Here is a 23,637-nt window from a genome sequence, read left to right on the forward strand (position 1 = left end):
CTTTCCTTATTTTGTTCCTGTGAGGTTGATCTTGAATTTCATCTTATTGAATTCAGCCCAATGCTGTCAAGGTCTTTGGGGATCATGTTTCCCTTATTTAGCGTGTTAAACATCCTAGGGTTGCGTCATCTGGAAATTACATTTATGCCTTTATCCAACTCACTGGATGCCTTTATCCAAGTAAGTTTGGACTGAGATCGTAGGATAGAAATCTAGAAAGGAAAGTTGTGACTAGAGTATGGAGGACTTAAATATCAGTCTGAAGTGTCTGGTCTTTATCTTTTAGACAATGGGGAGTCGTTAAAGATTTTTAAACAAGTTAGCAATGAAATATATTTTATTAAAGCCAATCTGGTAGTAGTTTGGAGGATAAAGTGGTTGCAAGAAAGAGGTAGTTCAAAAGGAAAGTAAAAAGATATAACAAAAGTCCAGAAAGAAGGTTAAAAAGATATATCAATGGTCTACACATAAAGTGATAGGGAATTGAACTGGAATGGTAGTAATAAGTTTGGAAAGGAGAAGAGAGAAGGGAGAAACATTGAAAAGTAAGAATTATTAGGATTTAGTGACTAGATATGGGAAAGGAGAGGGAAGAGTCAATGATGACTCCTGGATTTCAAGGTTGTGCTCCTGGGAGATTAGTAGTATCATTAATAGAAAGAGCCTAGAGGAGAAGAATGTTTGGTTCTAAAGAAAATAGAGGTTTAAAAATTTTTTTGGAGCCAGACAGACGTGAGAAGTCATTTGGGGGCAAGTAGAAGAGCGAAAAAATGACAAAGAAGGAACAGTTAGAGAGGTAACAAACTAGAAGCAAACTAGAATGACAACATAGTGGAAAGAGAACTGGAATTGTAGTCAGAGGATGAGGATTTAAATTCCAGCTCTGCTCTTGCTATTTCTGTTATTTTGGAAAAGCCAGTTAACTTCTCTGGGTTTCAGTTTCTTCATCTTTGAAGAAATGAAAAGTTTGGGCTCGATGATATCAAAGGTTCATTGCCACACAAATTTCTAAGATCAGTGTTACAAAAAGCAAGTTAGTCAAATATTTCAGGAAGGAGGAGATAGTCAACAGTGCCAAATGTCACAGGTTCTTTGAGAAATATGAATACTGAGAGAGGACTCTTGATAAAATGGATCATTAGTAAGGGCAGTTTCAGTAGAATTGAGGGTGGGGGTGGGGACAGAAGCCACACTGCAAGAATGTGCAGGTTAAGCAATGAGTAGGTTGTGAGGAAATGAAGGTGGTAGGTGAGACCTCTAATTCAAGAAGTTTGGCAGCGAAAGGAAGGTGAGAAATAGAACTTTAATTAAAGGAACGCAGGGTCAAATGAAGTTGTTATGCTTATGCTGTTTTCATTATTTTTTAATGGTCTGCCTGCTTCCAATCTTTCTCCCCTTTCAATGTTTCCTCCACATAGCTGCCAAAATAGATTCTATTCAAAAATGTCCAGCAGCTCTCTATCATTTTCAGAATAAAGTACAAACTCCTCTGTGTGGCATTTAAAGACTGTAGTAATATGGCTGCAATCTACTTTTCCACACTTGTTATATACTATTGTTTCACAATTCAATGTTCTAGGCAAAATGTACTCTCTCTACATGAACACTTGCCGACATCCCATCCCATCTTCTTTAGCAGATTACCCTACTAGCATCCTTCCCACCACTAACTTTCAATCTCTTTCTATCCACTGGCTCCTTTGCTACCACTTCCAAATACACTCGTCTCTCCCACCCCCATCCTTAAAAGACCCTTGCTAGAGCCACCCATCCCCACTAGCTATCATTAGATATCTCTCCTTCCTCCCCTCTTGGCTAAGCTCCTTGAGAAAGCCATTTATACTAGGGGTTGCTACATGCTTCTCTTATCATTCTCTTTTGGACTTTCTGCAATCTGGGAGTTATGCAAGGTTGAACATGAACTTTTTTTTTTTTTTTTTGCGGAGCAATGAGGGTTAAGTAACTTGCCCAGGGTCACACAGCTAGTAAATGTTAAGTGTCTGAGACTGGATTTGAACTTAGGTCCTCCTGAATCCAAGGCTGGTGCTTTATCCACTCAAACTAAATATTGCGTAGGCATTTCGAACTAAACACACTCAATTCAGAACTTATTATTTTTTCTGCCTAAACATTCTGCTCTTCACAACTTTCCTATTTTTGTCAAAGTCCCAATAATCCTCCCAGTCACAAGGGTCCCAACTTCTGTGTTATCCTTTACTCTCTACTTTCTCTCATCCCATTTATCCAACAGTCAAATTTTATCATTTCTTTTTTCCTAATATCTCTTGAATGTATCCTGTTATCTCTGCTCAAACAGCTATGATCCTAGTATGACTTATGTCTCATTTCTCATATAGACTATTTCAATAATCTACTAATTGGTCTCTTGACCTCAAGTCTCTCCCCTCTCCAAGCTATCCTCTGTTCAGCTGCTCATGTGATTTTCTTAAAGTTCAGGTCTGAAATGACCCTCTTTTGTGTTCAATGTTGGAAGGGGGAGAAGTGAACAAGCATTTATTAAATGTTTACTATGGATCAGGCACTGTGCTAAGCATTTACAAAATTATTTCATTTGATCCTCACAACAGCCTTGTGAGATTGGTCCTATTATTATCTCCAGTTTACTATGGAGAAACTGAAATAGATGGAAGTTACTTGCCAGGGTCACACAGATAGTATGTGCTTGAAGCCAGATCTGCATGATGATGACTGGGTTTTTAAAGTTTATGCTAGCAGAGTGAACATACTGGAAGGTTCTCTGTAGCTAGAGAAGTTTGAAGTCTTTATGTCTTGGGGGTCACTCCAGGGCCCCCACTGAAGACATTCTTTGAATTGATAACCCAAGGCTGGAGATAATCTCTCTGTGCAGGGGTGAATTCTTGGTCCCATTGACTACCTACTGTTTCAAGGGTATATAAGCTCTGTGCTCCACTACCATGGGATCTTTTGGTCTGAGAGAGATGCCAATAGACCTCCTTTTATTAATCTCCAGCCAGCTATATTAATAAAATGATTAAATTACCCAGAAACTGTCTTTCATATTTTTAATCATTATACTACCTAAGTTTAGGGATAGCCATCACCAGATTGATTTCAGGATGATGCATCTTTTTTTTTAAACCACTATAACTCTCAAGTTTGGATTGTATAATTACAGATTTAGAGCTTAAAGGGAATTGAGAGATCCAGTTTTACACACTTGTTTTATAGACGAGGAATACTCACTCATCTTTGATTCCTTATGAGCTCGGGTTGGGCCTGACCAAGATGAAGAGAGCTGATGGAATCTCTGAGGTTGAATGATTTGTCCAAGGACACACAGGTAAGCAGCAAAACATGATTTGAATGCCCACTTTCTAAGTCTACTGTGTCAATGGAGGGAGTCTCCATATTAATAAGATCAAAAGCACTAAAGTGCCATTCATAAAAATCACTGAATATTTTTTCCACTCAGACATTCCCTAGAATCCATGACCAATGCAATCCCATTCTTCTTTATGCAGTTTTAATTTTCATGTTCCTTTGTAGACTATTGTGTAGAGGACTCTTCCTTTTCTTTTTTTTTTTGCGGGGCAATGGGGGTTAAGTGACTTGCCCAGGCTCAGACAGCTAGCAAGTGTCAAGTGTCTGAGGCTGGATTTGAACTCAGGTACACCTGAATCCAGGGCTGCTGCTTTATCCACTGCACCACCTAGCTTCCCCTTCTTCTTTTTCTTCCATCTTTCAAGCTCAAAATCCTTAGGTCTAAGATGGGAAGCTTGGGAGAGTCATCAAACCTTTCCTCAATTTTGATTATGTGTTTGGCACAGGTGATTTGTCCTATGTGGATGATTTATACACAATTCATGACAATAGACCTCTAGCAAAATCATGAACATTGTTGTTCTCTCCTATGACTGCACAGATGATAGATTTCCTCTCTCCTAGAGGAGATTTCTGGGCTCTAGTGTTATGTAAGAGCTTTGAAAAATGGCTATGAGCCAATCTGTTCCAAAGCTCAGCCAATCTCTATGTACCCATAATGGTTTTAGGAAAGGCCATTGGCTGTTTGGGATTGTATGTCCTAAGCTTTTAATTGAAGATAAGCTAGCTCCAGAAATAGGTAATAAAATGAGATAAAATCCCTCTTCCCTGCACTTTCATCTATGCTATTTATTGTGTTCTGTCCAAAAATGACTAAGAGGTAGAATTACAAGCAGTGATGAGATAAGAGTTGAGCAGGGGCAGTTTTTTCTGTTTTTTCGAGTTTGAATACTGTCTTATGTGCTACCAGTGATAAAGCAATGCCTGCCACAAATGTAACTGGAATGGATCTTTACCCAAGATGCAGAATTACTTTGCTGGTCAGATTTGAAAACAACACCAAAAGACACCCATAATTTGTGTCCTCTTGATGCAAGATTTGCCAAATAGTAGCCCCACTACTCGCTACTGTTTGGAGAAAAGCCAGTGCCTTAACACACAGCCATCTTGATTGCACAAATGGCTGTGGGGTGATTAGGTAAGCATCTTAATTAAAAGTCCTAGTCTAGGGAGTCATTGCTTTTATTTCAAGACCTAATGGAGGATATGAATCCTCTTACTAGGGAAAGGCCCTTTGTTGTTTTCTCTGGAAGAGAAAATTGAGTAGAACTCCTGTCAATGTGTCATTATCACTGGCTTTAGTCCCTGGATAGCATGATGCTCTCCATTTGCCCTTGTGGCTATTATCAGAATCTTCCTGTTTTGGATGAACAGTTCCTTTGTAACCTTTTTCAAAGCCTCTTTTGTGATAAAAATAGTCACTTTAGTACTCTACATTAAGTTCAGTTTTAGAACAGGTCAAAAAACCCTTCTATCTTGGATTGGTCATCACTGTTAGGCTCATTATCATTAATGGTATTCTGAAGTGCCCATATGTGCATGCACCATGGAAAGAAATCAAGCATGGTCCTTTGAATTCCAAGTGCTTACAGTAGTGGTTCTCAGACTTTTCTCTCCCTAATAGCACAGTATCTTTGCCCTAAGAAACTGTGTCACACTGGATGTTTAAGTTGGTAAAGGAAAATGGTTCCTAGGGAGACAGACCTCAACTTATTAGCCTGGTCTTAGGATTCCTTTGCCTCTTCTTTCTCTCAAGTTTTCCTTTTCCTCTCCTCTTTCTTTACTTCAAGTCCTTCCATCATATAAGGTGGTTTTGTGCCTCCTTAAATAGAACTGCTATATTACTCTTCCCCACACCATGCAAGAAAGAGTAGGCAGAAATTATCATTTTTCTTTGTTTGGGCTCTTATGGTTCATAACATTAACTGTAAACTCAAAAGGAGTTGAATTTATGGTGGAAGCCAAAGCAGGGAGTTTCTAATTTGTGGAATTTTTAAATGGATGTATGGAGTGCAAAAACGGTGGCACAGAAGTATGCCATGGTCCACTCTTTGAGAATCACCTCTCATAATCTCCAAATACAGACTATAACATTCAAGAAAAAAAGCCCCTTCACAAATACTCAAAATATGGCAGCAGGATATCACTACCACCAGCACCACTACATATTAAATATATTAGAAAGAGTAGTCTTCCCTTCTTCTTTTCCAAATTTCATGACCATTGGGAACATTACTGTTTTCTTGAGCCTTTAGACTCATCTTTTTGTAATCATAAACATTTCTAACCTCTCTCCTCATTCATCTGTTCATCTATCTATTGATCCATTCATCCATCTAGCCATTTATTCTATTTTTGAACACTCTCATCTGCATAGCACTGCAGTAGATGGGTTGAGGAATAAAACAAGTACAGGATACAGTTCCTGCCTTCAAGGAACATTTGATTTAGCAGTGCTTCTGATATTTTCCTCTCTGTATCTGGCCTGTCCATAGTTCTGCCAATACTTATTATATCAAGTCAATAAAAAATTATTAAGTGCTTACTTTATGCCAAACACCCCGCTAAGTATTGAGGACAGAAAGGCAAAAATCCAACGAACAATCAAAACAAAACAAAAAAATCCTAGTTCCTGACCTCAAGGAGCAAACAGTCTAATGGGGGTGGGAAGACAAAATGCAAATAACTATGGACAAATAAGATACATATAGAATAAATTGGAGATAATCTCAGAGGGAAGGAAGTAAGAACTGTGAAAGGCTTCTTGTTGTATTTCTCATATACATACATACAGACATCTATATCTATATCTATCTATCTATATATCTTTTCTTTATATTCTACTAGTGAAAGTCAATTTCAAGTCTTAATCATTTCATGTCTAGACTATTGCCTTCTTGATGGGCTCCCTTGGATCAGCTTCTAATATATGTTATATTCAGTTCTTCTTTTTTTTTTTTAATTTTGTAGGGCAATGGGGGTTAAGTGACTTGCCCAAGGTCACACAGCTAGTAAGTGTCAAGTGTTTGAGGCCGGATTTGAACTCAGGTACTCCTGAACCCAGAGCCGGTGCTTTATCCACTGCGCCATCTAGCTGCCCCTATATTCAGTTCTTCTTGAAAGCTGCATTTGCCCCCCAGTTGCCTTCAATAAAGTCCCAATTATGAGTTTTGTAACACTCTGACACTAGTTACACTAGTTACCTCCCACATAAGATTCTATGACTACTTAACTGCTCCCATCTCTTACTATAATATGCTTGTGAGGAATTTGCATCAAGGAATTAAGAAAATGTAAAAACATGGAGATGTTTTGTACAAGCAAAATCAGTAGAAACAGAATGCACAAATAACCCAGAGTATCAGAATTCCTACACTGGAGGAAGACTATTTACCATTCTCTAAATATATTTTGTTTTCCCTAGTCCCTGAAAATTGGCCCATGCCTTTGTCTTCACTTGTAAAATCAGGGCAGGTTCTTTGCAATGTAATTTGGACACTAAGACTTCTTCTGTCCCAACACATGGTACCTTCTGTCCTGCATTTGATCTGAATTTCCTACAATTAAACTCACTCTTTTGGGTTAGGCCATTGTTAACTGATTTACTCAAATTCATTCACAAAGTTATGGAAGAGCCAGAATTAGAATCCAGGTAATTTGATTCCTTGTGTTGGTCATTCTTTCAAGCTAGGTATTATAGTGGATGGAGAATTGGACTTGAAGTAAAAAAGATCTGAGTTCAAATCATCTCACACCCTTACTTGCCATGTTACTTGGGACAAGCAATTTAATTTCTCTTGGCCTTAGTTTCCTCTGAGGTAAGGAAAATGAGGATAACAATAATAATACTTCACAGGGTTGTTGTGAGGATCAAATGGAGTAACATATGTAAAGTACTTTGCAAACCTTAAAGTGTTATATAAACACTACCAGTTATTAAACAAAGCCACTGCCTGGTTTCCTTAAAGGATAATAGATGCAGAACTCTAATGTGATATAGTATAACTTTTCTTTAGCCAAGACTCCTCCTCTTTACCTCAGAGGTGACTGCCCATGATTTTTATAGGTATTATGCTGGGATCCTACATCCTTAGCTACCCTTGGTGATAAAATAAATTTTGAATACTCCTTATTGGAAGAATTAAATAATTGGAAGTGGAAGTAGTAATTCATCACTCCCCAACTTAGTTCTTGCCATAAATAAGGTAATGAAAACTATGTGGGAAGCAGAGTTGGGGCGGGGGTGGGGTGGGGGGGGAAGGAAGTGAAATAGTCCATGTAACTAGACTCTTAATGGGGTTAGAGTTGATGTGTTAACTGGTTTTCCGAACGCTATTTTCTCCTTTAAGAAAAACTTTGTTCCAAAGAATGGCTTACTAGATAAAGGAGAGCAGAGGGATGCATTTGGAAATAAAGGTAACCTGTCAAAGCTGATCTGTCCCTAAAAAGGGGTAGCACATCCCACTCCACATGCCTCAATGAATAACAGATTTGAACATAAAAAGAAAACTATAAAAAGATAGGAGACTATGTCATAATGCACTTAGCTCAACTGTGGAGAAGAAACACATTCTTCTTCATCTTAAACAAATAAAAAAATTACTAGGGACAAGATAGATGAGTTTGGTGATATTAAAATAAAAATTCCTGAACAATAAACATACATAATGAAATATTAAAAAAGAAAAATAGATGGGGAAATACTTGTGGCAAATGCCATTGATAAAAAGGTGACATCTAAAATGCATAAGTAACTACTAAAAGTTTATAAACTTAATTCCTAATGTGATCCAAGGTGTTCAAAGGATATTAACAGAAAAAATTTAAAAGGGGGAAATGTAAATTATTAATAATCATTTGAAAAATGCTCAACTTCACTTCAAAGAGATGTAAATTAAAATAACTTGGAAATGCCACCTTAGACTCATAAAATTGGCCAAAATTATTAAAACCAAATAAATTTTAAATAGGTAGGGTTATGGAGAAACAGGTCCACTATTCATTCCTTTGGAATTGCACACTTACAGAATTTTTTCTGTAATGCAATCTGGCAGCACGCGGCATAAGGTGTTTTTGTTCTTCTGTTTTTAGTTTTTCCATATAATTTTTAAAAAATTCTCTTGTTGATATTTTGTTTTTTCATCACCTTCATTTCAAAATATATCCCTCTCCCACCCCCCATACATAGTAAGCCTTCTTAGGTAAAAAATATATTTTTTCCAAGGGAAAAATAGTTCAGAAAACAAATTCAATCAATTTGTGTCTCACAGTATATACAATTTTCCATAGCCATAGAGTCCCACTTCTGCAAGCAGGATTTTGAGTTGCATTTTCTCTATTACTCTCTAGGGCCAAACTTGCTCATTATAATTAGAGTTTAATTGTTTTGTTACTGTTCTTTCCATTTACATTGTTGTAGTCACTGTGTCTATCATTTTGGGGGTCCTGCTTACTACAATCAACATACAGCAAATGTTACTAAAACGATCAGACCCTTTGTCCCAATCATTCTATTGTTGAGAATATACCTGGGTTATGTTTTTAAAAGAACCATCTGTACACAGTCTTTCATAGTAGCATCATTTGAAATCCACCACTCCCCCCTTAAAAACACCCCAAATCTGAGAACAATCTAAATTTATTTAACAATATGGGAATGATTCAATAAACTGTGTTATATTAAGGTCATCGAATACAATTAAGTTCTACAAGTATGAGGAACATAGGGACATCTGGAAAGACTTTTATGAAATAATGTAAATCAAAGAAAGCAGGACCAGAAAAAGAGTACTTACCATCTGTGACCATGTGAAAGGAAAGATGAATGGGATGAATGGTCAAAACATCCTGAGAGAGACTTAGAGGACGTGGCTGAAAAGTTATTCATGCATTTTGTGAGTGCAGTGAAACTATATTAAAATGCAAGGAATTGTAAACTGTTTTTTCCCTTTAAAAATTATTTGTTATAAGGTATTGTGGGGACCAATTTTTAATTGGGGAGTGCTAGCTAAGCGGCTTGCCAGCAGCCTCCCTCAAAACAGAACAAGATTTATTTTAACAAGACCGAACTTTAAAAAAACAAAACAAAACACAAACAGGATCAGTAGAATCAAGGGAAAGGAAATAAAATGGGGAAAGGGAAATTATAATACCTGAAAAAATACCACCGCCCAGGAATCAGCTGAAAATACACAGCAGAACGCCTGTCGCTCTCCAGCTTCCACCTCAAATGCCCAATTCTCTTCCCCCAAACCTAGAAACACCCCACACAGCCCCAGCCAATGGGATGGCCGCTCTGACAATCACATGACTGCCCTCACTAGGCTTCCAATCATTATAATTTTACCAGGCCCATGTAGGCATCGGGGAGTGGTGATGACGTGAGGTGCCAGAGTCCTGGCAACGGCTACAACCAGTGGGTGGAGCACAGTGTGGTTTTTGGAGCCCCTGGCCAGTGCACGCCGAGGCATAAAAACCTCAAATAACAATTAATTATTTACATTATGTTTCTCGGGGAAGTGACAGGGAGAGGAATAAATGTATTGGGACATGTAAATAATAGAAAACCAAATTATATCAATAATTTTAAAAAACCCTAAAACTAGCTGTTAATTAAGGTTAATTAATTGTAATAATGTTTGATCCTCTTGCGATTATTTTTTTTTAAATGCCATCCTCCAAACAACCAACCAATCAGGGATAAGCAGAATAAAAAACGATGCTTTTTGGCACTCAGAGAAGGGAGGGATTGATTTCTGGCAAGAAGAAGGTAATTACAAGTGACCTGGCTAAACTGGAAATAATGGGAAGGGCATGAGGAGACAAAGGACACATGCTCTCCCTCACGGTCATTCTGTGCTCTGGAAGCCACGTTAGAGGAAACAGAAGCCATATGGCAGGGGCCCTGCTCCTCTCCTCCCACAGGCAGAGAAGCACCTAGGTTCACATCTCTTTCTATGGGAAGCTGTGCAGTCTTATGCTAAGCTGCTTACAATCAACCAAGTCTAAGATAATTACATTCCATCCTTTATACAAGAATGCTTATTTAAAAAAAGAAGGCTTATGAGTATGTGATTCTGTTATTGTTGACAACCACATTTTCAATTGGTAGGTCTTGTTTTTGGTCGGTTTCTGCCTTTGTACTTAGTCAGAAACTTCTCTGAAAGTACATGTGGTTGTTAAGACTTTAGTACTAACTTTACTCCCCACCCCTTTTGAGCAGTTTTCTGTGTGCTAAGTGGGTTTGAACCAGGGGACTTGCTGGTAAATGTTTAACAACTAGCTTTCTAGGGGGAAAAAAAACCATGCCCACAGACACATTTTTAACTTTAATCTGCATTAAGAACATTTTCTCTATCACTTATTACCAATCTAGACAATCAACAGAACAATATATCAAGCCCTAATTTGTAGCATTTGCCAATTTCCAAGGTATAAATGCAAAAACTGAAAACATAACAACTGACTCTCACACCTGGCTTGAGTTGGGTCAAATACCCTCCCAGTGCCCTATCAGCCTCTAGTTAAAATATGCCAAGTCGCCACCTGGCAAAGTTGTGTTGGTTGTGTACCAAAATCCTTTCTGAGAGCACTGTGGGAATCTTCAGGTCAATATGGAGGTGATTGAATTCAAGATCTCTTTCTGCTAAGTTTTGATAGCCTGAATTATCTTTGATAACCTGGATAACACTAGACTTTTAAAAGGTGAGAGCTTATGAGTGGAATATCAGAGGCTTAAGAGATAAACTTCATTCTCATAGTAATCACCTTGTTTCATATTTATCTGTGTATATACATTCATGACAGGGACTATCATTTCTAATCTTTATGCACTTAGTGCTTAACATAATGCCTTGTACAAATAAATTTTTTTGACTGACCTTGAAAGGCTTACACTGAATAGAATAACCTGGCACTGGGGTCTTGGGCAAATCACTGGATCTCAGTTTCCTCATCTGTAAAATAAGGGGGTTGGGCAGGATTGTCTCAATGGTTCTAACTATAAATTCCAAGATCCTATGAACAACATATATTTGTGGGCAATATGTGGCCATTAAAATGATTGCATGATCTATTAGCATGCTAGTTCTGAATAGGGTGTTGAGGAAGGAGAGTGTTCTAAAAGGTAGTTTGGGCTTTGTATTATTTATTTTATTGTTGTGAGGAGAGGGCTTATTCTGACATGGAAAAGCCTTTCCAAAGTGAATTTCTTCTGTTTCCCGGCTGTCTTTCTCTTTTCAGTGTTTCCTCCTTTTGTTAAACCTTTATTATTGAATGCTTAGTAACTTTGGAGACTTGCATATACAAACAAAAAAAATATGCTGAGCCAAGTGAATATTGGTTGGTTCTATGACTGTGTAGGAAAGCTGATGTTCAACACAGTTAGCAGTTTAATTCTCACCATTAAAGAGAGTTTTTCTCCCTAAGGGAACTTATTAGTAATAAATACTCTCCCGCATTCCCTTAACATTCCAGAGCATCCCAAAGAAACTGACAGCATTGCCAGTTACAACATTCTGCCAAATGGGGAATTTACATCAACTTCTTGCAAAGAAAGAACCAAAGGGAGGGAAGCTATTAAATTTGCTTGAGATCACGCAGTGGGAATAGAAAAGACAGTAAAATTTACCAAAGGATTTACAATATAAGGACAACAATCCAATCTCCCTCAACAACAATCCAAGGACAACACACAAGATTATGTAAGCCAATACTATTTGAAAAAAACATAACAATAACATTTTTCCTTAAGTGTCTGCTGCATACCAGACATAGTGCTAGGTGCTAAAAGAAATGTGAACACATAGTTCTGCCCCTAAGGAGCTATTAGATACACCATCTAATGGGGATATCAGACATATACCTGAATAATCATAATATAAGGTACAAGATGGTAAAGGTCTAGGCATGATGGTCAAACAGAGCGGTATGAAAGTATCAAGGGCAGTGGGATAGATTTTTACTGGTGTACTCCCCAGTGAGAAATGGGACAGGTAGTAGGTAGAACAATTAAGTGGAAAGAGCTAAATTCTATTGGCACAGGAAACGGGTTCCACTTTTAGCTATGTTATTGATTTGGTTCTGTGACGCTGGATAAGTCATTTAATCTCACTGTTTTGTTGTTCTCATTTGGAAAATGGTGTCTATCTTGGTCTCATAGGGTTTCCATTAATATAAAGTACTTTTATACATATCAGAGTACTTTGAAGATGTCTAAGTATTATATACTCCTCTATACTAAAGACCATAGAGGGGAGTTTGATCCTATTTTAAGTAATGTTTTTTTTTTTTTGAGATATTTTATTTTTTTCCGTTACATGTAAAGATAGTTCTCCACTTTTGTTTATACATGCTTTACAATTTCAGATTTTTCTCCCTCCCTCCCTCCTTAAGTAATGTTTTAACCACTGAAATTGGTAGGTCCTCTCTCAAGAAACTAAAACACAGTAATTAAAGGGACCTCCAGTGGTTAGCTCATCCATTTCATTGCCTCCAGAAGGAAAAAAGCATTGCGGTATAATGGATTTTTAAGATGAGGAAGCAGGACTAGATGACCTCCGGGGTCCCTCCCAGCTCCAGGCCTATTACCTCCATGTCTGCGGAACCTTGTAGTCAGGAAGAATTAGGTTTGAATTCTACCTCAGACATTTACTGTATGTCACTATACGAGTCATTTAAATTCTTTGAACCTCAGTTTCTCATCCTTAAAATGGGGATAATGATAGCACCTACCTCACAGGAATGTTGTGAGGATTGGGGGATCACATTTGTAAAAGTGCTTTATAGGGATAGCTAGGTGGCACAGTAGATAGAGCACTGGCCCTGGAGTCAGGAGGACCTGAGTTCAAATCCGGCCTCAGACACTTGCCACTTACTAGCTGTGTGACCCTGGGCAAGTCATTTAACCCCAACTGCCTCACCAAAAACAAAACAAAAGTGCTTTTATAACAATAAAGTGCTATGTAAATATAGACTAGTAAAAATTTCTTCCTATTAATAAAAAATCTTGAAAGGAAGACTTTACAACTTTCTTTGGTAATATGTCCCAGTATTTCACAACTCCTACAGTCTAAAAATTCTTCTTAATGACATGTTAGGTGTAATGTGAGTAAGAGGAGAAAGGTAATCAGACTGGAATATATAGCCTTCCAGTGTAGGAAGGGAGAACTAAGGAAGAAGCTTCATAGGTGGTAAGCTCCCTAAGCATTGGAATCCTAACAAATAGAACTCTGTGCAGTGTGATGAGTTTGGGGTTTATAGGATTATATGGTCAGACTAATCTAGAACTGGAAAGGTATGTTGGGGCTAGGTTATAGAGGGCCTTGAATGTCAGGCATAGATATTTGATCTTTATTTGGTATGGGATAAGGAGCCTTTGAAGATTTCTGAGCAGAAGAGAAACTTGGCCAGATATATTCATAACAAAGATTATTCTGGCTGCCATACAAATATGGATTGGAGGGATGAGGAGATAGTGAAGCTGGAATGTTTGTTTTGAGGTGACTGCAATTGTCTAAGTGGGTACTAATCAAGTTCAATAGTATGGTAGCAATGGTAGGATTTGAGAGGAGAGAATGGATATGAAAGATGGAGAAGAAGAATCAGAAGAACATAGTAACTGGTTAGATATAAGAAGTGAAGGAGAGGGAAAAACTTGAAGACAATCCTAGAATTACAAACCTGGAAGACCAGATACCTCAGACAGAAATAGTGAAGTCAGAAAGAATAGGAGGGCTAGGGGAATGATCATAAGATAAATTTGTGGATTACTGAGTTTTCAGTGCCAGACCTAATCTAAGTTTAGATGTCCTTTTAGCAACTAGGGATGCAGAGCTGGTTCTCTGAGGACATCTAGAGAACCAGTGACCTCAGAGGAGAGGTTGGGACTATCTGTCTCTCTGTCCATGTATTTCTCTATCATCTATGTATGTATCTATCCAGCATATATCATGCATATATGTATATGTGTATGTATGCAACCATCCATCTGTCATCTATGTATGATTGCATCTATCATCTATGAATAGATGTATTTATCATCTATGTATGTGTGTCTATCCATCCATCATCCACATATGTATCTATCTAATCACATATATGCATGTATCATCTATGTATGCATGTGTGTATCTACTATGTATGTATCTACCATCTTTGTATGTATATATCATCTATGTATGTATGTGTGTACATATCTACCAATATCAATTTATGTATCTGTTATCTATGTACCTATCATCTCTGTATCCATCAATATACCAATCATCTATGTATGTATGTATCTATCATCTATATATCCATCATCTATGCATGTATGTATTTATCCGTTTATCTGTCTTTCCTCCCTCTGTGACTGTCAGCTATATAGGAGTAGCTGAAGTTTGCTTTTTGTTTTTGTTTTTGTTTTTGTGGGGCAATGGGGATTAAGTGACTTGTCCAGAGTCGCACAGCTAGTAAGTGTCAAGTGTCTGAGGGTGGATTTGAACTCAGGTACTCCTGAATCCAGGGCCGGTGCTTTATCCACTGTGCCACCTAGCTGCCTCCTGAAGTTGTGAATCTGGATGAGATTTTCAAGGGAATGAAGAAGGACAGATCCAAGGACAATAACCATATGAAGTGGTCCAAAGAAGGATGAAGAACCATTAAAGGAGAAAGAAAAGAAACACATAGAAAGAGAGTCAGGATAGCATGGTTTTTCTGAAGGTTATGGAGGACAAAATATCCAGCAGGAGATGATAAACCATGTTAAAAGCTGCAGAGAGGTCAAGGAGGACAAGGACTGACAATACCACTGAATCTTGCAATTAGGAAGTTGGTAGGGATCTTTAAGAGAGTAGTTTCAGTAGTTATAAAAATCAAAGTCAGATTACCAGGGACTGAGTATGAGTTGCTTATGACTATGCAAGCATTTGGTCAAGGATACTGAATTTTCCTGTAGTTTAGTCTACCAATTCAATAGCATCTACTTTGGGGTGCAATGATTATATTCCTTAAGCCTTTTTTTAAAAGTAGGTCTCATAGGGATAATTATCTCAGTTTTCTAGATGAAATTCAGACTCAGAAAAGTAGTGACTGTCCCATAATCATACAGCTAGTAAAAGTGTCAGGGAAGAGATTTGAGCTTCAGTCTTCTTACTTCCAAGTCCAATAGTCTATTTACTATGTTATGCTGCTTCTTGCCTCTTTATGAAACACCCCTCAAAACAACAATCTTTATGAACTCCAAGATAAATGGTCTTTTTAGTTTAAAATGTTTTTGTTGTTTTGCTTATTTAAAAAACCATGGTCGGGGCAGCTAGGTGGTGAAGTGGATAGAGCACCAGCCCCAGAGTCAGGAGGACCTGACACTTAACACTTACTAGCCTCAGACACTTAATACTTACTAGCTGTGTGATCCTGGGCAAGTCACAACCCCAATTGCCTCACCAAAAAACAAAACAAAAAACCAAAAAACATTGTCAAGGAAGATATGATTATCTTAATTGTAAAAGAGATAATAAGTCTTTTATAATAGGTCATTTATATAGGTCTTTAAGGTTTGAAAAGTGTTTTATGAATATTAACTCATTTGATCCTCACAAAAATCCTGAGAGGTGGGTCCTATTATTATCTCATTTTACAGATGAGGAAACAGAGGAATGGAGAGGTTTATTGACTTTCCCAGGGTCATAATGCAATTGTCTGAGAGAGAATTCAAACTCAAGTTTTCCAGACAGTTAAGTCTTGTAGTATCTAGCACAGGTTACCTATTGTACCTACCTTATTCTAACATTAATCTTTTTTTTTTTTTTTTTTTTGCAGGACAATGAGGGTTAAGTGACTTTCCCAGGATCACACAGCTAGTAAGTGTCAAGTGTCTGAGTCTGAATTTGAACTCAGGTCCTCCTGAATCCAGGGCCGGTGCTTTATCCACTGCGCCACCTAGCCGCCCCTAACATTAATCTTTAAATAATTATCTACTGCATGGTACTGCAGTATTTTTTTGCACACACTTATTCAAAACTCCAGCAAGCAATCACATAAATGACCCTATAAAATGGTGCTACCTAAAGAGAACATCTAATTTTTTCCCTGAATAAACATAATATGGCAGGAAGTTTGGGAGGAAACGTATGAACTAGATCATATAACAGTGTTTTTACATAGTCCTTTCCTCATTATTGTGAAACCAATATATTTGTCTACAATCTAACCTCTCTTGTTTAGAATACCCAAAAGGTAGTCAGTTTATATCCTATTTTCCATGAAAAGATTTCAAAGGGCCTACTATTTTGCAGCATATTTTATTGGCTTACAATTGCCTTAGGCTTCATAGTCCGGTGATGAAGGGCAGGAGGTACTAATCCTGGTGCTCTTAAAAAGAAATTTAATTTGGTTAGGTTTAAGGAAACTTGGTGGCACCAAGGGTGCATGATGGTAAGAAAGGGGACAAAAAGGCATGCAGCAGTCAAAATGCCTCACCAGAAAACAGTGTGCTATGGAGATACACTGCCCTTGACTACAGGAGAGCAAAGAACTAGAACACCATGTAGCTTAGCAGTGTGTGACTCCATTGATGCTATTTCAGTGTCTTTAGGGTAAATTAACTAATTCTATAGCGGAGTGTACACTCGATCTTTTGCAGAACATACTGTGGCTAATTCTCCTCAATCAGGCAGACAGACCATCCTGTTTCTGGTACAGTGATTTAGGTCAGACAGTATTCTGTATAATGTATGCCCAAGCTCTATGCCAGCTTCTCTTTCCTTATTATGGTTATCAAGCAGGAGGTTGTCAACTGCATTATTGTTGAACACCCTCAGGTAATGGCCCACAATATTCAATACTACTGATAGGTATTGCTGGGTTCTAGGTTTGCGGTCTCCCCGAGAAAATAATAACAAAAAGCACAGGTCTGGCTTTTGAAGCACAGGTCCCGAACTTTGACAGGGTCAAGAAAAAAAAAGGACAAAGTAATAGAGACATACTGACAGGATTTTACCTCAAACTACACAAGCTATGTACGTATTGTGTAGTTCTAACACAGTTCTATCTGTAGAGCTAGCATATATTCTATAAACCTACCCCTTCTATTTGAGGCTTGAGGAATTTCTGCCTTCAAAACCCAAGGATCTCCAAAACTTTACTTGACCCTGATGCTCCCACTCAGCTACCTTATTACTTCTTTCCTTCATTCTACTCACTGATGACATTTGAATGATTTTCCCCTCCCCCTTCCTTATTTCCCTCCCCCTGCAATATGGCTTTTCTTCCTACCATTCTCCTGAAACTATGCTAGTTAAAGTCATTGGTAATTAATTTCCTTCTTGCCAGGATGAATGGCCTTTTCTTTTCCTCCTACTCTAATCCCCCCATTACCATTTACAATATTAATCACTTTGGGAAATTGCACAATTCATTTGAAGACATCAACTGCCCCCTGAAACAAAGCCCCATCTTTTCAATAACAATATTTTGCTGGTGATATGCCATAGCTAAGAGACATGAAAGAATTTTCTGAAGAACTGAAACAAAGGGTAATGGAAGGTTTCCAATGGTAGGTCACTCTCTTGGTCAAAAAAATTTAGTGTCGGTTTATTCACTACCATGTCAGATCTTAACTTCTCTGACTGTCTTAGAATATGACACCATTCCACCTTTGTAAACCTTAATTTCTCGGCTGAGAATATTTCCTAAAATATTGACTTTTGCTGCTATGACACAAAGACAAAATGAAAGTCTCTGCTCTCAAGGAACTTATAGACAATATTCACTATCTTTGCCTCTTATCCAATGGCTTTGCAAAAAGTAAGTACTCGATAATTTTTTGGTTGAATTTTGTGGTTGAAAGCACCAGAATCACTTTGTTATGGGCTCATAGCACCCCAGAAGTTCTCTGGGGGCACATCAAAGAATCTTTTCCTTGAGAAACTAATCCAAAGGACAGACACGCCTAAAGAGATAAGTGGAACCAGATGGTACTGAGCTGGCTTCTGAACCTCCACCCTTCATTCTAGTCTCCTTCAACCCTGGGGAGATAAGTTTGGGTGTGCCCGCTTCCTTTGTGTCCTGAGGAGAGAGAGGGCTTGAGAGATCTGCAGCCACTCCTCACCCAATTCCTCCAGTCACCACCAGTGGGGGATGGTCCTCCCTCACTAAAGGAACTTTCCACAGTCAGATGGTCACCCCCATTAGTCCTCTATAAAAGTACCTGCCAGTCTCCTGCTCAGGGACATTGGTATCTCAGAGCCACTCTCTCTCTTTCTGCCATGCCTTTCTCCCCATGAGAAGTCCAAGGACTTCTTTCATGGTTTCCCTTCCCTTCCTCAGCACCAAAATAAACTACCATCTTATTCTAACTGCTTTTGTGTGCAAGAGGGTGTAATTCTTTTTTTTTTTTTTTTTTGCAGGGCAATGAGGGTTAAGTGACTTGCCCAGGGTCACACAGCTAGTTAAGTGTCAAGTGTCTGAGGCTGGATTTGAACTCAGGTCCTCCTGAATCCAAGGCCAGTGCTTTATCCACTGCGCCATCTAGCTGCCCCAGGGTGTAATTCTTTAAAGAGGAATTCCTAAGGACCCTAAACCCCTTGCCCCATTTTCCCCATGACAAGTTATTTAAAAATTTCTTCTGCATTCCATTATCCTTGGCAAAATCTACACTCAAATAGTGAACTTCTTTTTCTCTAAGCTGTTCAATGAGCTATATCTATTTGTTTTCTTCTGAAAAATGGGAATAATGAACTACACAAATAGTATGGTCATATCAATTCAGTATAATGATATATATGATTAATATTACATAATATAACAAATATATTTATATATATTATCCAGTATAATAAACTATATCAAAAAGTGGTTGATGTACTGATTATAGCTGCTCTAACAACCAAAATGTTACGTGAAAATTTTATCAAGATGATGAAAAAAACCAATGTTGTTTTTTAAAATCTTGATGCAGTTATTTGAGGTGTTATAATCATCACTCTTAAATATAAAAAAAGCAATTCGGAGTTATTTTATGTCTGCTTTTATCATATCATATTTTTAAAACTTATTGGTTATTACTGAGTCCTGTGACTTTTTTTCCTCATTACTATAAACATTAAAATAATTTGATTTTCAATAATCTGATTGCTGTTTCAACTTAACATCAGAAAAACACAAAGTAGTAGGTACATTAGAGGACAAATGAAATAGAACAAATTTTGTTTCTTTTCTTTTTAGTATAAAACCCTACTAAATAAATTGAACAACAACAACAAAACAGAAAAAGTGGCAGTATCATTCATGGAGTCAAAAACATCCTGGACTTGGAGTCAGGAAAATCTGGGTGTGAACCCCACCTTGCTACAGCCCAGATGTGTCAACTTGTATAAGTCACATAACTTCTTTGGGCCCCAGTTTCCTTATTTCTAAAACGAGAATGTTGAACTCAAGAACTTCTCAGTTCCATTTTAGCTGTACATTTATGATCCTATGATAAGAATAGTTTGTCATCAACCTATTTAAGAAATACTGGGAAAGGGGCAGCTAGGTGGCGCAGTGGATAGAGCACCGGCCCTGAAGTCAGGAGTACCTGAGTTCAAATCCGGCCTCAGACACTTAACACTTACTAGCTGTGTGACCCTGGGAAAGTCACTTAACCCCAATTGCCTCACTAAAAACAACCAAAAAAAAAAAGAAATACTGGGAAAATAAAATTTCAAAGTTATAACCTGAACCATATTTTGCCATTTCTAGATTGTCAGATTATCACCCTCCAGTATGAAAGCACTTGTTCTACCCATTTCTTCATATTTCTTATAGCAACAATGAAAATAAATTTTTTTAAAAAGAAAGAAAACCTCCTAGTGAAAGAGAAGAATCTATACTTACGAATATTGTGTCAGGAGGTCTAAATCATTATGCATGTTGATTGGATATGCCTCACTAAGCTCAAACAGCTTCTCTAGAGCTTCATAAATGAAAATTATGCAGATAAGAGAAGCAAAGGCTTCTTCAGTAAATCGGGTTATGTAGCAGACAAGAGAGCTGGCATCAGTGGCCACGAGGATGATGCAGAGAGTTGCAGTCCAGAGCCCAATACTAGCTCGCAAAGAGAGGTATGACAACTCATATTCTCTAGGGGGAGAAAAGAAAGGAAGAATAAACTGATTGTCCTTTAACATACCAATCGTCATTTTAGATCCCTGGAAGGGAGCTCATCTTCAAGCACGGTTAAATGGGTCTGAAACCCCTTGTCTCTTTGAATTCATTTCTTTGCCCCAAAATAAATGCATTTCAATAGACAGAACTGCAAATAGTTCCTAAATAGGAATTATACACTATTTTATATAAAGCTCTTGGGAGCTCCCCACTCCCCTCACTGCTACCCCAGTACCTTTCTGGTAGAGTTGCAATGATGGTGAAATAAATGAAGGTAAACCTCCATTTTGACCCCTCTTTGCCTGGTTTGATTTTTGTTCTTAAATTATATAATACTTACTTGCAAAACTTGAACAATATCTTTTCAAACACCAGTACAGGTCCTGTGCTGCCTAGTATGGTAAGAGGTTGTCCACCAAAGAGAGAATATGCTATCCCAGTCATAGATGCTCCAAATAGAGATTCAATTGCACTCTGTGTGGAATCACAAATGATTACATTTTATCAATTGTAAGGACAGATGCAATCCAAAGATGAGATACTTAACAATAAATAGGTATGTAATTTCTCCTTTATTTTAAGAGGCCCAACAGACTCATCCTGGGCCAGAAGGGGAGATGGCAATTGGGGAGAAGATGCTGACTGGAGAAGCACCCTCTTCACCCACCATTACCCTTTTGTTCTTCTAGTTTGATATATTAAAAAGATAGAGTCTGTCCTGTAGGAGGTGAGCTAATGCTAGGAATGAGGGGGAAAGGCAAAAAAGAAGGATTTTTTTGGTGTTAATTATGGATTTAGAGTCATTGTTGGGATTAGATAAGGACCTAATTCAGGATGATTTCTCTTATTAAATTATCCATGAAATGATTCGATATGCAGAATGGGACCAAACAAATGTCTCTTTATAAGGGAATCCAAAGAAGGCTTTGCCAACTAACTATAGATTTCAGGCAGTGACTGGATTTTAAAGTTCGGAGAAAAGGGTAACACATACTATACGACCTTCGGTTGCTTCTCCCAGCAGCCCTCCAAACGTGATGACAGGAGACATACATGCGCAGTAGAGAAACAGAAACGATGCTAAGCACTGCAGGCTGAAAGCATCTCTGAAGTCACTCCAGAAGTACGGAGCTTTCCTTTTGATATCTAAAATAAGTCCCCCAAAAATCCTAAGATAGGGGGAAAAACAAAACAGTGAAACCCAAATAGAAGCACAGGAACAAAATCTGTTAATCTGCTTGGCTGCCCGGCCAGAGAGCAGCTTTTCCATCTTCACAGGTGAGAAACCCATGAACAACTTGTTTGGTTTTAGTAGGAATGACTTCAAACACAGTTACTGTCCTCTAGAGCTCCTTAAACCCTAGCCAAGTACCGTGCCAGAAGGCAAGGAAGCCCAGGATCTTTCAACGGATGTTCAGGGCTGCTCATCCATCAGCATGTATATCATGAGCTATAAGGGTATATAGCCTGTGGACTCTATGCCAATCCCACCAAAACTCACTTTTCCTGGTCCTCTGCGTGGCGCTCTCTTTTTCTATGTCTCCATTTCTGTCTCTCTATTTCTCTTTCTGTCTCTCCTCTCTCTCTGTCTCATTCTGTCTCTCTGCCTCTTTCTTTGTTTTCCTATCTCTCTCTGTCTCTCTCCATTCTCTTTCTATTTCTGTCTCTTATTTCCATTTCTGTCTCTGTCTCTTTTTCTCTCTGTCTGATTCTCTGTCTCTGACTCTGCCCTCGTCTGTCTCCCTCTTTCTCTTTCCACCTGTCTTTGTGTCTTTCCCTCTTTCTCTCTCTGCTTTGCCTCTGTCTCATCTGTCTGTCTCTCTGTGTCTTTTTCTCTGTCTGACTCTTTGTGTCTTTCTGCCTCTACCTCTGTCTCCTCTTTCTGCCTCTCTACCTTTCTCTGTTTCTATTTCTGTCTCTATCTCTTTCTCTCTGCTTCTGTTTCTCTCTGTTTCTTTTTGTGTGTCTGTGTGTCTCTTTTTGACTCTGCCTTGCTGTCTCCCTCTTTTTCTCTGTCTCTTTCTTCATCTCTCTATTTCTATTTCTGTATCTTTGCATTTTTGTCTCTCTTTCTTTCCATCTATGTCTGTTTCTGTCTCTGTGTTTTGGTCTCCGTCTCTCTGTTTTTCTTTTCAAGTTGCTACTCTTCACGCTTCACTCCTCTCTCTTTTAAAAATCATAGCAACATATGAGGAGGACTGGGCTAAGGTGGCTATCTGTTAATGAACACTATATGAAAAAGCCCTCTAAAACCAGAGTTTATGAGAGCTCAACTCTCCTTCCTCTCCTTCCCAAATAATCTCTCACTAGGTATTGCCTTGTCCAGGCCAAACTCTAGCTCCACAAATTCCTTCCATATCTCTAGTTTAAAATTTCTCATAACATCAAGGGAGTGGAGAGGAGATACATTATGATAACTGGTTAAAAAAGTACAATTCTAATTTGCTACCCTCTAAAAATTGCTTCCAAAATTTAGCATTTACAAGACAACAAGAAACTCATAGAATGTTAGAGTTGGGAGGGATATTGGATTGAATCAAGAGTAAAAACCAAATCTATTGACTTCCAGTCCAGAGATCATGCCACTACATTATATCACTTGGAAATGCCTCAAATAAAACCACAAATCCAAACCATTTCATCTCAATGTAAAAGAAGAACACTTTGGGGGGCACTCTGAAAATGTGACTTCAAATGAATAAGAATTGAAATATTAAATTTTAATATGAAATTGCTTGTTAACACCAGATAGTTTACTTCTTTGAATTATAAATAAAAGTATATAGCTATAACTTGGCTACTGAAAGCTCTTTGGTTTCAATGAAATAAAGTAAGTAAGATATCATATGCTAAAATAATTAACAGTTGGTGGTTCCACATAAAGGTCAGACACAAAGTACTTGTTAGATTCAATTGTAATGCTGTATGTTGTATATGCTTGTATTTGAACAAAATAGTTCTGATTTAGCTGCTGCTTATTTTTTAGGAGTGAAGGAGTTCATTTGGTGACCTTCAAATTTGACCCAAAATGAATTATTTAAAATTATTCAGCTCTGAAAAATATACCTTTAGAATTATTGAATGCTTTGGTCAACATTGTTTTTAATTGTCCAGACAATCCTGGAAGTAGAGGCATGAATTGCTTCC

At 38.0% G+C, this 23,637-nt stretch overlaps 1 protein-coding gene across 7 annotated transcripts in view; it reads right to left on the minus strand.

Moving 5' to 3' along the window:
* SLC4A10 (solute carrier family 4 member 10) overlaps positions 1–23,637 on the minus strand; it is a 373,536-nt gene that overhangs the window by 57,058 nt on the left and 292,841 nt on the right. For all 7 annotated transcript variants that reach the window (XM_043991252.1, XM_043991249.1, XM_043991250.1 and 4 more), the window contains 3 exons: positions 21,485–21,659; positions 20,831–20,964; positions 20,221–20,466 (listed from right to left, as the gene is read on the minus strand). In XM_043991252.1, coding sequence (XP_043847187.1) covers positions 20,221–20,466; positions 20,831–20,964; positions 21,485–21,659 — 555 coding nt within the window. The remainder of the gene's footprint in view (positions 1–20,220; positions 20,467–20,830; positions 20,965–21,484; positions 21,660–23,637) is intronic.

The sequence above is a fragment of the Dromiciops gliroides genome, chromosome 3, assembly GCF_019393635.1.
Source record: "Dromiciops gliroides isolate mDroGli1 chromosome 3, mDroGli1.pri, whole genome shotgun sequence".
In the NCBI taxonomy this organism is placed as follows: domain Eukaryota; kingdom Metazoa; phylum Chordata; class Mammalia; order Microbiotheria; family Microbiotheriidae; genus Dromiciops; species Dromiciops gliroides.